Here is a 15647-nt window from a genome sequence, read left to right on the forward strand (position 1 = left end):
CATTGACTGGGCCTAAGACCATTACCACAGCAAGCTTAGATGGGTGGCTGGAGGTCACCAAGGTGTCCTGGGGCCTCTGCATCCCACAGCACCCTCTGAGACAGCTCTAGACTCATGGAAGAACAGTGAAGGGGGCTCTGAACCAGGAGTACAGCACATACATTACAAGCCTGGGATACACAGCAGCAGCAGAAAAGGGAGTGGTGTGGAGTCAGCACCATCTCTCCACTTTGTGGCTCATGCACTGTATCCTAACCACTAGTGGGATACACACTTTTTAGTGTATGTATTTATTCCCATGTGTATGTATATGTGCAAAGGTGGAGATCAGGGAACAATTTAGGGGAGTAAATTGAACCTCTTCCAGGACCTCTTGAATGAGACTCACAGTGGCAGTGATCGATGCAAAAACAAGAGGAGTTTAATTCTGACATGCTGGGGTCCTCCTACTTCAAGGGGAGACTCTGACAGAGAGTTATGTACCTTGTAAACAATTGGGGCAGAATTCAAACAATTGGGGCAGAATTTGCAAAATGGTAATTAGGCAGGGTACTATGCAAATTTGGTGGGGGGAAACAACTTTCAGATTGGACTCAGTATACTGTTCAAGACTTTCCCAAGGGGGGGTCAGTTGGAAGCCACAGGTAGCTTTGTATGACAGTTTGGCGTAGCTGTTCCAGGAACTAAACCAGCTTTTTATCTTCCTGGAAGGGAGGGGTCCTTGTGCTCGGAGGTTTGTGGTGGGAATTTTCCCACTGGCCCTAGATTGGCCCCAACTCTGGCTCTTTCACATGCACTGTGATAAAAAGGTGGAGATCAGGGAACAGTTTAGGGGAGTATTTTGTCTCTTTTCACCATGTGGGTCCCAGGGATTAAACTCAGATAGTCAGGCTTGGCAGCTAGCACCTTTACTCACTAAGCAATCTCGCAGGCTCCCCAAAGAGCCAAAGCTGTTTTTAATCAGTTTTTAAATGGATAAGTTTTTAAGTACGAAAAGCAAATTTTCAATTTCCTCATTTAAGTGTTGGAAGGGAAGTTCATTTTTGTCTCTTGGGGAACAGGATTTTAGGCTTCCCCAAAGAACATATAGAGAGTATAATGAAAACATCTTTCCTATTTTAAGAAAGTCAATGAAATGTAAAAATGTAAAAAAAAAAAAAAAGAAAGAAAAACAATTAAATGTAAATGGAGTGGAGCAGAGCAGTGGTGGCTAACACCTTTAGTCCTGTCACTGGGAGGCAGAGGTAAGCAGATCTCTGAGTTCGAGGCCAGCCTCGTCTACACAGATAGTTCCAGGACAGCCAGGGCTACACAGAGAAACAAACAAACAAATAAAACAGTAAATGTGGAAACATGCTAAATTCTTACGATTGAATTGATGCCAGTGTACAAACACTTTTGAGTAAATTCTCAAACAATATTCTCCATTCACAAAAACAGCACCAGATACATTGTTACCATAACAGTGACAGGCTGCTTTAAACTGTAGAGCCATGGAAGCACCTGTAGAGAACCCAGGGTAAGGAAGCATAAACTGGAACATGAAAACACTTTGCCATTCCAGTATCTCTAATTGTCACTGCTTACAAAGCTGAAAACAGTTTCCACAGAAATAAAAGCTAAACATGACCAGGACTGGAGAGATGTCTTAGAAGGTAAGAGCTCTTTTTGCTCTTGCAAAGAACTTGAGTTTGATTCCCAGCATTTGTATGGTGGCTCACAATCATCTGTAACTGCAGTTCCAGGAGATCCAGCAGATGCACACGTGGTACACATGCATGTAGAAGTCACGCCTGGTTCTTCCTCTTAGCCCCATACTTCCAGAAATAAGACTCAGACTCAAAATATATTTACAAATGCCATGGCCAGACTAGATTATAACTAAAATTAACCCATTTATTTAATCTACATTCTACAACGTGACCAGTTACCCGAGCTCAGGCACCAGGTGTCCATCTCCTCACATCTTCCCAGGGTAATCTTCCTGCAAATGGCTCTATCCCAGAATTCTTTCTCTCTCCAGGATGTCCCACCTCTATTTCCTGCCTAAGCCATAGGCTACAGGCTTTTTAATTGACAGGTGATGCATCCATACAATACACAGATATTCTCTCTATAATTCCCCTTTTTAGTCCAATAAACAGCTCCTTCTCTTTCAAATATAAATTGAATACAATTATAACAATTATGAGACAATTATGAAAACTATGTATACATTTATAATGTCCAATCCATAGTACTTGGCAACTAAGGAAATTTTTCTTTTTTTTTTTTTTCCTTTTTTTTTTTTTCCGGAGCTAGGGACCAAACCCAGGGCCTTGCGCTTGCTAGGCAAGCACTCTACCACTGAGCTAAATCCCCAACCCCGATAAGGAAAAATTTCAATTGTCTATCCTATCTTAGTGTACTTAGAGTTCTACATCTAAATCAATTTCTATCCTAATTTGTACTATTAACTTAAAGATATTTTCTTAAACTTATATCTTTTTAAATTCTAAACAACTTAAGCTGATAGTAAGACTATGACTAGTCTTTAATCCATCCTAGACCTGAGAAGGAATAAATATTACCTGAGTATGTAGGAGGTGCTGGAACATAGCTTCCAAAAATAATAAAAATGACAGAGATTGCTGACCACCTAGACAGTGCCAATATTCCCTATATGTTGGAGCATCCATCTTCAGCCTTCTAGCCCAGAACAGCTGACGGATCTTTTGAAAAGTAGGAGTTATGAAGGACTTGCTTACTCTGTCTTGGCAGAGTTAGGCAGTTGACTTCCCTGTGTCTGCTTGTCTTTTCTGGGCAGCATTTTGTCTGCAGATGAAGTCAGGGCCTTTTCTTGTCCAGTGTGTCTAGCTTGCCACAGTTGAAGCTATTCCACATGGAGGTTACTGATGCTTATCATCTTTGAAATGGAATGGAAGTACTGTCAGGAGCAGACATGACTCATAGTTAAAAGATCTTATAATAATGAAATACTTTTAAATGCCATATTCTGTAAATCTCTGAGGTTATTGAAGACTAATTATATACCTATACTATCTGAATTGTCAAACATTGTTTATTCTTAGTTATATACTATCTGAATAACCCTGAAAACATTTTATTGTAATTAACTAAACTAGTATCTAATATGACCATGAATTTGACTATGACTATTAATTTGTATTTCTTAACTATCCCTAATAGTTCATAATTTGCATTTTCATCATCTCTAACAGTTTGTAATAGCAGCTTTTAAAAGTACTAGAACTTTATATGCAATTTTTAAGAATTATATAAGCACAATACCTCAAATAAACATTAAAAACATATATACATCATGTGTATCAAAAAAAACCTTGGGGTTGGGGATTTAGCTCAGTGGTAGAGCGCTTGCCTAGCAAGCGCAAGGCCCTGGGTTCGGTCCCCAGCTCCAAAAAGAAAAAAAAAAAAAAAAACCTTAAGGGGCTGGAGAGATGGCTCAGCAGTTAAGAGCACTAACTGGTATTCCAGAGATCCTGAGTTCAATTCCCAGCAACCGCATGGTGGCTCACAACTATCTGTAGTGGGATCTGATGTCCTCTTCTGCTGTGTCTAAAGAAAGTGATAGTGTACTCACATACATAAATAAATAAATCTTTAAAAACAAGCCTTAAATTTATATCAATATATAATAACCTATACCACTGTATCAAAAATAACATTATTTCTGTATCAATAAATGAATTTCTATAAATATAATAAAACATAACATTGATTTTTGCATCAAAATATAAAGATCTTTAACAATGTAAGATTATGGCTATAAAATATTTACTTTAAGAGTATATTCAATAACCTGTTCCTATTTGTCTAATTTCTTATATTTCTATATTCTTCTTTTTTCTTTTCAACCCCCTGCCCTTTCTGTATGAAAGAAAGGATAGAGAAAAGGATGGATAGAAGTCTGAGTCTGAGTTCCCTGTTTTGTTTTCTCCCCATCCGAGACCATAATTACTTGTAATCATCCCCTAAAAGACAACATAATTCACAAGTGACCAAAACTATCTACCCCAACTTAAGGAACTGGGATGACAGTCTTTTTATAATTGCTTTCTGCTGAATTGGGGCAAAGAATTCCTTTCGGTGGGCCCATGAAAATTAGAAAAATGATTAATCTTAAGAAAGCTAGCTGTAGCATTTGTTGTCCAGTCTCTGTATGCTGAGAAAGTTCAAGGCTTAACTGAAGTCCCGAATGGAACTGTCTGGAAGGCTGGATGAGCCAAGGTCATCCGGGATTAACAGTGCTTTCTGAAGCTGTTCTGGAGGCAAGTGTTTGGAGGCAGCATCAGTTCGAGGCAGGATCAATCAGGGAGCTAGAACAGCGGGTCTCAGAATTCCCAGGGGGGAATCCGATCAGGGGTGCCCTTTTGGTCTTCCATTCTGCAGTATATAAATCTTACAAGCAACACATAGTTGTATAAAGACATTTATATGGGATATTATCTTAGTCAGGGTTTCTATTCCTGCACAAAACATCATGACCAAGAAGCAAATCGGGGAGGAAAGGGTTTATTCAGCTTACACTTCCACATTGCTGTTCATCACCAAAGAAAGTCAGAACTGGAACTCACACAGGGCAGGAAGCAGGAGCTGATGCAGAGGCCATGGAGGGATGTTACTGGCTTGCTCAGCTTGCTTTCTTACAGAACCCAAAGCATTTGTAAATATATTTTGAGCTTGAATCCTATTTCTGGGAGCATGGGGGTGGAAGGAAAAAACCAAGCCTAACTTCTACAAAGTGGTGTTCAACTTACAGCAGTTAGAACCCAAGTTTACGGCCTGAAAAGGCCAGAGTAAAAAAGCCTGAAAAAGTGAGGCTAGCAGGACAAGAGGTCTGGTCTCTTAAAAGGAAGGACCAGTCCAGGGACAGCACCACCCACAATGGGCCCTCCCACCTTTCATCACAAATTGAGAAAATGCCTTACACTGGGTCTCATGGAGGCATCTCCTCAAGGGAGGCTCCTTTCTCTGTGATAGCTCCAGCTTGTGTCAAGTTGACACACAGAACCAGCCAGTACAAGCATGCAGGGTACACGGATTAATTAAGGACGATTTCCTGCCTTTTGTTTGAGCAGGTGAAAGGCTAGTACCTTTCTTCAGAAGGTCGTCTGATCATACAATCAAACTGGAATATAAATCCCCACTCATGCCATCTGAGAGGACGGTATGTAATGACGTCATGAGGATCCTCTAGCCAACAAAATTTATCCGCCATGTAAGCTGAAGTTCTGGCTGGAGACGTATATCTGTCCTGGTCAGTTTCAGAGTTGTTTCAATAGAGTTTAGTATCATACATTACCAGTGCATCTGGTCCTTCTGCTTTTCTCCTACTACAGCCAAGATCATTGTGGGGGAGGTCTCCCTCTATCAAATCTGATCCTTGTTCCTTTGGGAAGAGTCCAGAGCCTTTTCTTCTTTTCTGTAACACAAACACGGAGCCTCTGTCATAACATACACTGGTCCTTGGTCTGGCAGTCCATACACTGAGAGTATGGACTGATTGAATCCAGCAGCCTCCTTCTTACATAGGTCTGCTCTGTTTTGACCTCTCTCATAGAGGATTTGTATACCATTACAACCATAAAACTTATAGCCACCTTCATTTTAATTTAAAACAATTAAGATAATTTGAAACTATTAATTATTATTATTATTATTATTATTATTATTATTATTATTAATTGAGATGGGTTTCTCTGTGTAGCCTAATTTGGATTTGCTTTGCAGATTAGGGTGGCCTCAAATGTACAAGGAACCTATCTGTCCTTGCCTTGTCTCCCAAATATTGAGATCAAGGGCCTGGACTTACTTATTAGTTATTGATTTATTAGCTATGTACCTTTGAAAACATTGATATCAACCCCCATTTCTTTCTATCTTCCTTGGAGATTGATATCTATGTGGGTAAATACACCTATATTCATTCCCCTTTTTCTGCCTGTCTCTGTCTCTTGTGTCTGCTGTTAAGAGCCCAGAAGCTGTGCTGCGCCTGGCCACGCTCCCATCCCTTTGTTTATAGGGAGAGATTTAGCCTTCTGTAGCAGCCAACCTCAGGATGCATATTTGCATGCCCTGAGTGTAAGGCATCCGTAAAACAGGATTGGGCCAACTTGCTGTACCAAGCTTGGGAGACCTGAAGTGACGTATCCCACAGCTGTGCTCTCCTGAAGTCTCCAGATTTTGCCATCCCTATGGGCTGCTTTCAGCCTGAGTGTAAGCAGGAGCCTGGTTCTTCCCTCTCAGAGGCTGCTGGGCTCTGCCCTGGTGAGAAACCCCAACTTCTGTGCTCTGCCTTTAGATTTAGTAGGAGCTTCTTTAAGAAGCCACCTTCCACACTGTCTCTCTGTAGTTTCTGCTCCTTGGCGAGGAAACGTCCTTCCCGAACTGCTTGTCTTGGGATGTTCTGGAAGGCTTTGATCTGTTTCCTTCCTTCCTTCCTTCCTTCCTTCCTTCCTTCCTTCCTTCCTTCCTTCCCTCCCTCCCCCTTCCTTCTTTCTCCTTCCTTCCTTCCTTCCTTCCTTCCTTCCTTCCTTCCTTCCTTCCTTCCTTCCTTCCTTCCTTCCTTTTAAGAGACCAGACCGCTTGTCTTGCTAGCCTCACCTTTTCTGACTTTTTACTTCGGCCTTTTCAGGCTGTAAGCTCCAGTTCCAACTGCTGTAAGTTGAGTATCATTTTGTAGAACTTAGACCTAATTCTTCCTCCCAATCCTATGTTCCCAGAAACAAGACTCAAGCTCAGAATAGATTTACAAATGCTAGGCTCTACTCTGACTAGATAATAACTAAAGATAACCCCTTTATTTTAACCTACGTCCTGCCATGTGACTGGTTACCTGTGTTCAGGTATCCACATGTCTGTCTCACATCTTGCGCATGTCTCTATCCCAGAATTCTTTCTCCTCCCAGGTGTCCCACCTTCTATTTCCTGCCTAAGCCATAGGCCGTAGGCTTTTTAATTGACAGGCAAGCATCCATACAATACACAGATATTCTGTCTACATATGTTTGCATACAGGTAAAACATTCATACACACAAAGTAAAATAAATACATCTAAAAAAATATGCACAGCAAAGATTTAATTCAACAAAATAGTTGCCAAGAGAATAAGTTAGATGTTAAGATTGACTCTCCTTTGGAGTTGTTGGTCATTGAAGTCCTAGACCCACAAACATTACAGGCCAATATTCTAGGATCCACAGACACTACAGGCCGAAGATGATCTAGGACCCACAATCTAAAGGCTAAGCCAATGCTCTCAGTCATTCTCCAGAGCTTGACAGTAAGACCCTTACACTAAGACACCACATAGTTGAGTCACAGACCACAAGGAGAGGCTGGGGAGGCAGCTCAGTGGTTAAGAACACTCTACTCTTCTGGTGAACCCAAGTTCAATGCCCAGCACCTACATGGTGACTCACAGCCTATCTCTAACTCCAGCTCCGGGGGCTCTGACAACCTTCTCTGACATCCACAGGGACTGCACATATGTGGTATACAGACATACATGCAAGAAAAGATATCTTAAAAAAAGAAAACCGATCATGGAGAAATCATGCTGGTACTTACTCGGAAGCTTCGTCCTTACTGGATAGCTTTTATACAGCTGGAAAATGCTACCAGAGGAGGAAAGTAGTCATCAGCCTTACGCAGCCGAGAACGCTGTGAGCTGTGGCAATAACTGACTTGTCAAGAGATGCCCACTGGTGCAGTGGTAGCACAAATGTTCTGGGAGTGACCAACCATTTTCTGACTGGATTTAAGTCCTACTCCACCAATTCAAACCCATAACCTGGTCCCATTATTGAAGCCAGGAACCTGTGGCTAGACAGGTCATGGGCCCCAGAGACACAGTATTTAACTGACTCCTCGTGGTTTATTATCACACCCCTTGATTAGTGGATTGGTCAACTATCACTAGAGAAGTTTTTAGCAGCTGTAGATGGCAATCAATCAACAGCCGCCCACCACTGACCAATGTGCAGAGAATAAGAAACTCTGAAAGGCTTAACCCTGGGTGGGACACCTCCATTACAACCCTTCCACCCAAGGAAGAGGGGGCGGAAGGATTATAGAAGCTGTAGGTGGTGGATGACTGCATGGGAAGAATGTACTCTGGATCCAGCAGAGCACCTGCACATAAGAATCCTCAGCAGTTGAGACCGTGCACAAGACTCAGGCTCAGGCCAGACGAGATTACAGCATTGGGGAGGGGGCGTGGTATGCAGTTCCTCCCACCCCCAGCTAAGGGCTATTGGAAGTTGATCTTTGCTTGGAGAGGGAGAGCCAATTTTAAGGGTGTAATACCTTTGAATATGCTTGGCCCGGAGAGATGGCTCAGAGGTTAAGAGCACTGACTGCTCTTCCAGAGGTCCTGAGTTCAAATCCCAGCAACCACATGGTGGCTCACAACCATCTGTAATAAAGTCTTAAAAAAAAAAAAAAGAAAAAGAAAAAAAAGAAAAAAGAGAAAAAGAAAAAGAATATGCTTGGCCCAGGGAGTGGCACTATTTGGAGGTGTGGCCTTGTTGTAGGTGTGGCCTTGTTGGAGGAAAAGTGTCTCTGTGGGCTTGGGCTTTGAGACCCTCATCCTAACTGCCTGGAAGCCAGTTTTCTCTTAGCTGTCTTTGGAACAAGAGGTAGAACTCTCAGTTCCTCCAGCTCCATGTCTGTTTGGATACTCCCGCCTTGATGACAATGGACTGAACCTCTGAACCTGGAAGCCAGTCTTAATTAAATGCTGTCTTTATAAGAGTTGCCTTGGTTGTGGTGTCTGTTCACAGTAGTAAAACCCTAACCAAGACAAAGGGTGTAGACGCTGGTAGGTAGGCCACCTTCTAGTGAATGCCACCTACTAGTGAATGGGCAGCATAAAGTGTACTTGATGAATTAAAACAAAGATACAAAAAATAAAAAATAAAAAAACCAGAAATTTGGGTGGGTAGAAAAGGGGGTGGGTAAATATGAATGAATCAAATGCATTGTACAAGACTCTGAAAGAACTAATGAAAATGAGAAAGGGGGTTGGCGTGTGAAGGCTACACAGTGGTCAACAGACAATGGCTGAATCATGCTTGCCAATAATGTAAAGCAGGTTATCATCCCACAGCCTGTGCAGCTGTCTCTACACTGGAAAGAGAGCTTCACCTCTCATAGGAACTTCCAGTCTGGGGTCCGCGTTCCAGTTAAGTCAGTAGTAAATCGTGAGTCTCGCCATATACACCTGCTTACGGGCAGGTTAAAGAGGGCGTCTACCCAACATCACAGAATTGCTCTCTTCACTTCTAGCTTTTGAAAAGAGTTTCTGTGTATTCTTGTGTGAGTGTGTGCATGTATGGGTGCCCCTGGAGGCCAAAAGAGGGGGTCAGGTTTCCCAGAGCTGGGAAGGCAGAGGAAAAACTCCTAGTCTCTCTGTAGCTGAACATCTCCCAGCTCCATCCTCTGCCTTCCTTTTTTCTTACCAGTGTCAGAGCTGACTTTTCTAACCTTTTCCAAGGTTTTGGCAATTTACCACTGCAATAAAAGATCTTTTAAATATTTTCGTATTTACACATGTCTTTCTGTGTTTCTATGGGAAATATTTTCTTGAAATTTTGAAAGAATCAGTTGTGGTACACACATTTAATGCCAGCACGTGGGAGGCATGGGCAGGGTAGCTTCCAAGTTTGAGGCCAGCCTGATGTTCAGAGAGAGAGTTCTAGGATGGCCAGGAGTACACAGGGAAACCCTATCTTCAAAACAAACAAACAAACAAACAAACAAAAAGTACCCTTTGATTACATATATTTACTGAAAGAGTCAAACTTTACATTGCAGAATTTACTTTATAAAAATATAGCATATAGATCCTAATATTTATAACAGCTGAGAGCTGAAATTTCCCACAGTAATTGGATTTTCATCATCCTGTGGATAGATTTAACTTCCCTCTCAGATGCGAGCCCTGGAAATGAATTAAGGGGTGTGGTATAGAGGCTTTGAACATTCTGGTTACTGATATAAGCCAACAAACAACCGGGCTACTGAACTTCCTTTGAGGTTGAAGGTCTGATGTGGAGAATTCTGGGAAAATAGTGTGGCTGAGTTAGTCCTTAAACAATAAAGGAGAATCTCCCAGGAGACCTGAGATTTGTGTAAGAAAGAGTGTCTGGATGGTCTGCATTGTTCTGAGAGGGCTCTCGTAACAAACAAGAAAGGGAACCTGTCTTAGTTAGGGTTTTACTGCTGTGAACAGACACCATGATCAAGACAACTCTTATAAAAACAAATTTAGTTGTGGCCGGCTTACCGGTTCAGAGATTCAGTCCATTATCATCAAGGTGGGAACATGGCAGCATCCAGACAGGCACGGTGCAGGCTGAACTGAAAGTTCTACATCTTCATCTGAAGGCTGCTTTGAGAGACTACTGACTTTCCAGGCAGCTAGGATGAGGGTCTTAAAGGTCACACCCACAGTGACACACCTACTCCAACAAGGCCACACCTTCTAATAGTGCCCCTCCCTGGGCCAAGCATACACAAACCATCACAGGACCTGTCAAAACTATATATCCAAAGGAGAGGAGGAGAGGGAAAGGTGGGGGTGCACACCCTTCCTTCTCTTGCACGGTGCTTATTTTTCTGTTCCTTGCCTGGTCACATTGTAATATTCAATGAAAATGGACTATGGGAGAGTGTTGTCACTTATGGGGGTTAAAGTAGGGAATCTGATGTTTTAAGGTTTCTGAGCACTTTGAGTTATTACAAACCACGCACCTGTACTCTGATATCTTAATAAAATTACTAGGAACTATGTCTCCTAGCTGCATTAGGGGCTGAAGAAGGCATTGAGTCCAAGAAATCAAGAAGTTGTAGATTCAGGACCCAAAGTGTGTGTGTGTGTGTGTGTGTGTGTGTGTGTATGTCCCCTGTATTAAATTCCTGCTAGTTAAATTAAGATTAATATGTCAGAAGTTCCATTGCAAACTGGTAATATGCTTTCTAATATTCAGTGCGTGGCACATGAAATATACACATGAAAATACATTTGATTTTCGTTGAGTAAAATGAATTGACAGGAATGTGAAAGTGAAGGCATGTGTGCACATATGTGTGCACACACTCAGGGACCTCAGCAAGGCAGGTGTGCACAGGCTCACTCAAGGACCCCAGGAGACACTCACTCTTTACTACACTTCCTACTGGGGTCGTTTAAAAGTGATTTGTTGTGACTCTTTAAATATGACTAAGGTATTTACGGCGATCTACTTAGATGATACATCCCCGTCTTCCCATAAAGGACCGTAATGGAGTTTTAGGCGATCCTCAGAAAATTTCTGCAAACGTATCCTCAGCTGGTTTTCCCACACACTTCCTGAACCATCTCAGATGCGAGGGTTCTAAAGGCTGGGAATTCCTAACACTCTCTCTGTGTGTGGTCTGGGGAAATGTCCGTGAGAAGAACTTGTAAAGCTCTCTAGGTTCTGGGTACCCAGGACCAGGAATGGCAGGTGCAAAGAATGGCCGCTGGGTGTCGCTGCTGTAAGGACAAGAAGGTGCAAGGACCCGCATCTCTAAGGATGTTCCAAATGTGCGCTAGAAGTAGGGCCGCCCCTACAGGGTCTGCAGGAGGCTAGGACCCACCCCTGCTGTGGACGAATTCCATCCCAGCGGTAAGCATTGAAATATCTTAAACAAGCCACTGCTCCTTTAAGCAACTTGGAAGCATGCTTTACAACTTGGCGGAAATTCTGAGGAACGTTTGGGAAGTCAAATGACTTCTTTTAAAAGAAGAAAACCTTTCAAAAGACTCTGGAAGGTAGACCTAACACCCCTGGTCTCCCACCGTGGCCAGCAAAGGGTGTGTTGGGGGTTGGGGGGGGCAGGCAGTCCTTTACCTTGGAGTTGGAAGCCCATCTGCCCCCTGCAACTGCAGGTCCTGAGAAGAGATCACAGCATCCGATGGTCTTTCCTCTTCACTCCTAACGACGCAAACTTGAAGGGGGAACCGATGGGGACTACAAACAGGTTTATAGCCTGCCAGCAGGACTCTGGGCTCCAAATTGCCCGGCTAGGCAGTCCCCGGTGGTTTTAGCGGGGCGGGTGCGCAGGGCCCTGCCGCGCACTCATTAGCGCTCACTCTGCTTAATGGCTTCCTGTGGTTGCTTGTTTACTTCTCTTTTGCCGGAGGCTTTGTTCCTGGCCACCGCTCGCCTTGCTCACCACCTTTCTTTGCTTGTTTGCAGCCTGAAGCTTGGCCAGCATCCCCGCCCAAAGCCTCAACCCGGTTCCCTCCCAGGTCCGACGCCTACCTGGTAAGACAGGACCCGGGGCATGTACTCCTGTGTGCAGGAGCACACTGTGCATCCCAAAGGCCCAGGAAAGGGGGACCTGTTCCCTGTTGTGCCAGGCGGGCATTTGTCACAAATCCCTCCACCAGAGACAGACCGCTGATCTCCTGCCCAGCAGGTAGAGAGAGACCCAACACCTCTACCCAAACCCTACACACCTTGAGCCTCCAGGCATGGCTAAGGCTTGAGTAGGCAGGGTCCCCTACTCCCAGCCCTGGTCCTTTAGTCACTTCCCAGAGGGTAAGAGGTCCTCCTTTAGGAAGCCACAGCCTGAATCTGAGGTAGTTCACCAACTTAACCCGCCTTCCAGCTCTGCATCAGAAATTAGACGGGGGTCGGGTGGTGTCTGTAGAATGTAAGCTGCATTTTGATCATCCAAAAAACAAGCGAATGAACACCAACCAGCCCGTAGCTAGAGGGCAGTGCATGGCCGATTTTATTTTACTCCTGGATTTGTTAAATCTCAGGCCGCATTGTTTTGCAGGAGATCTTACCCAGGCCCCCGTAGATCAGATCAAACTCACTGGTCTCTCGTGCCAGGTACATTGTTAGTTTGTGGGCGATTCCACTAGGCTCCTCTCAGGCACCTAGCAGTGACTTACTGCTTATCGTCTGCCTGATGCCAAGTGTGCCGGCGTGTGTACAACGCACAGAATTTAGGGAGAGAAAAACCCCAAAAGTGCGATGTGTGGTATGAGTTCCCGTGTCCCTCTTTGACAGCTTGAATTGAGTAAGCCGAGGTTACCCAGAAGTTACACTCTGATGTTCAGAAAAAAAATATATAGTTACTTTCCCACTCATTTTCTGACTTAACATTTGCCATTTAAAATGTCGTTCAGCGGTCTGTATTAATCTGAATGCCCATTCTCTCTGCAAACAAGATTGTAGGGCTGCAAAACGAGCTGACCAGATGCGGAATCTTGAAGAACATGAGTGACTACGAGGATTTCTGGAAACTGGTTCGGGAGGAAGCTCTTGGAGTAGAAACTGAGGAAAAACTCCAGAAGATAAAACTTAAGTGTTTGTACATTTCTTTCCCCCTCCCTTGAGGGGTTTTTGTTCCTTTTGGCAGGGGTTTTGGTTATTCTTAGAAGCAACAAGTGCTCTGTTTGTCATCTGGGTTGAGCTCTCAAGACAGCTGTGGTTAAAGATTTTAAAGCTGTATTGATTTCTAATAATTTTATTAATACAATGAAGTTTTTTTTTTTTTTGACAAAATGAGTACCAGTTATGTGCTTTCTGCCATTGAGTCAGCAGAGTTGGCCCCGTTGGGAACTGGGTCCTCGCTAAATAGGATTACAGAATTTCCCCCTGGATCTTGCCAGGGCTTCCCCCCTCTCACATTAGAGTAGAGATACTTGTTTCGTTAACTATTGACTGTTGACCTCTTGCTAAGAACCAACCACATGAGTGTATGTGACAAATGAGTGGAATGTTGGAAGGAAAGATCCTTCGCCTGTGTCTGTGGGTACCCTGCCCCGAAGGCAACACAGTTGTCCCGAGGCAGCTCCAGGAAGGTGGCCCAGCTGGTACATGGCGGCATAGCTTTCACAGTGAGCTGTCTGTCAGTGTGCCATTGGGTCTGAAGCCTTCTGAGGAAACTCATAGGCTCTAAGTGTTTCTGGATGAACAGAGCCAGCCATGCAGCTTGGGCAAAGGGTTTAAACTGTCTGCAGGAGTTACAGTATACAAACTATTTTCATTGTTGAAAACACCTTTGTGTGAAGATAAAATGTGTCATTTCCAATGTCAGTTTAGAAGTGTGTCTGCTGTTAGAGCTGCTCTCGGCCCTTAGAGATCGTCTCTATTTTCAAAAGAGCAGTGTGGGGCTAGGAAGTCGGCTCGGCCAATGAGGTGCTCGCTGTGCAAGCATGAGGTCCTGAGTTCAGTCTCAAGCCTCCATGTAAAACCAGGTGTGGGGCTGAACATGTAATCCCATATCAAGGAGACAGAGAACAAGAATCCATAGGGCTCGCTGCCCGGCCAGGATAGCTGAGTTAGTGAACTCCTGGGCAGCGAGAGACTCACTTTTTAAAGGTGGAGCGTGATTGAGGCAGACCTGATAACAATCTCTGGTCTTCAGACAAACCTGTATACATGTACACACACATATACATGCACACGAGTACACACAAGCATGCATGTACACCCCCGCATGTGTACACCTGTGGACACGGACAAACACAAACACACACACACACACATATGCCCATACAAGCATGCATGCACACCTGTGCACACATATATGCATGCACACTCCCACATGTGCACACCTGTGGACACACACAAATATACAGCAGTGGCATATTTTTTATTGCATCTCAATTGAACCCAGGTCCACAAGCTTGTTGGGCAAGTATTCTAACACTTATATCTTCAGCTCTTTATTTGAAAAACAAAATGAAAACAGAAGCAACCGCAGCAACAGTAGCCATTTTGAGGCACCCTTTTTTTTTTGTTGCTATTTTTTTTTCTTTTCTTTTTTTCAGAGCTGGGGACCCGAACCCAGGGCCTTGCGCTTCCTAGGCAAGCGCTGTACCACTGAGCTAAATCCCCAACCCCCTTGAGGCACCCTTATTAGGTTGCCTCGACTGACCTCAAACTTATAGTCGGCTACCAGCCCCTGCTCTATGACTTCAAGCATTTTGAAAGACAAGATCTCAGTATGAAGTGTAGCAAGCTTCTCTCAAACACCGCCTCCCGTCCCCGCCCTTTCTGTTGGCAGTAACTCCTAAGCTTCCTGGGTACCAGGGCTTCAGGTGAAGGAAGCCACCACACCTAGCTCCATAAATGAAAATATCTAGTGTCATTTAGATATACCAGTTAGACAAATGAATGCTGAGATTCAAAAGTAAGTCTTGCGTAGATGAAACGCTTGTACAGTTCTAGTTTTATGCCCAAGGGAACAGTCTGCTCAAACCCCGAGCTGGATTTTTAACCCTAAGCAGCCCACCTCGACACAGATTCACACTTCTCCTGCACATAGGAAAACAAACATCTGTACAGTTACAAAGGTGACTGTTGATAACCCTCTAGTCTCTCTCCCCAGTGATGAATCCCAGGCCCTGGCGGTCAGCTGCTTCCAGGAGAAGGGACACCAGGATGCTGGTGACCACTCGTCAGGACAATGGGACACACCAGGGGACACAGGTAAGAGTTCCTCCTGGCATGAAAAAGAAATGCATTTTTCAACGCAAATTTTTCTCTATTAAGGAAAAATGTTTCCTGTCTACCACATTACAGTCCTTCTTGTTGTTTAGTGGTAAAATAGCCATTTAAGAAAGCAATTGGAGGGG

At 43.8% G+C, this 15647-nt stretch overlaps 1 protein-coding gene across 1 annotated transcript in view; it reads left to right on the forward strand.

Annotated features, from left to right (window-relative positions):
- Positions 1–15647, forward strand: part of LOC116892813 — a 63480-nt gene that overhangs the window by 17582 nt on the left and 30251 nt on the right. Inside the window, 3 exon segments of the mRNA XM_032894691.1 lie at positions 12247–12315; positions 13233–13371; positions 15401–15501. Coding sequence (XP_032750582.1) covers positions 12247–12315; positions 13233–13371; positions 15401–15501 — 309 coding nt within the window.

The sequence above is a fragment of the Rattus rattus genome, chromosome 2 (assembly GCF_011064425.1).
Source record: "Rattus rattus isolate New Zealand chromosome 2, Rrattus_CSIRO_v1, whole genome shotgun sequence".
Lineage (NCBI taxonomy): Eukaryota > Metazoa > Chordata > Mammalia > Rodentia > Muridae > Rattus > Rattus rattus.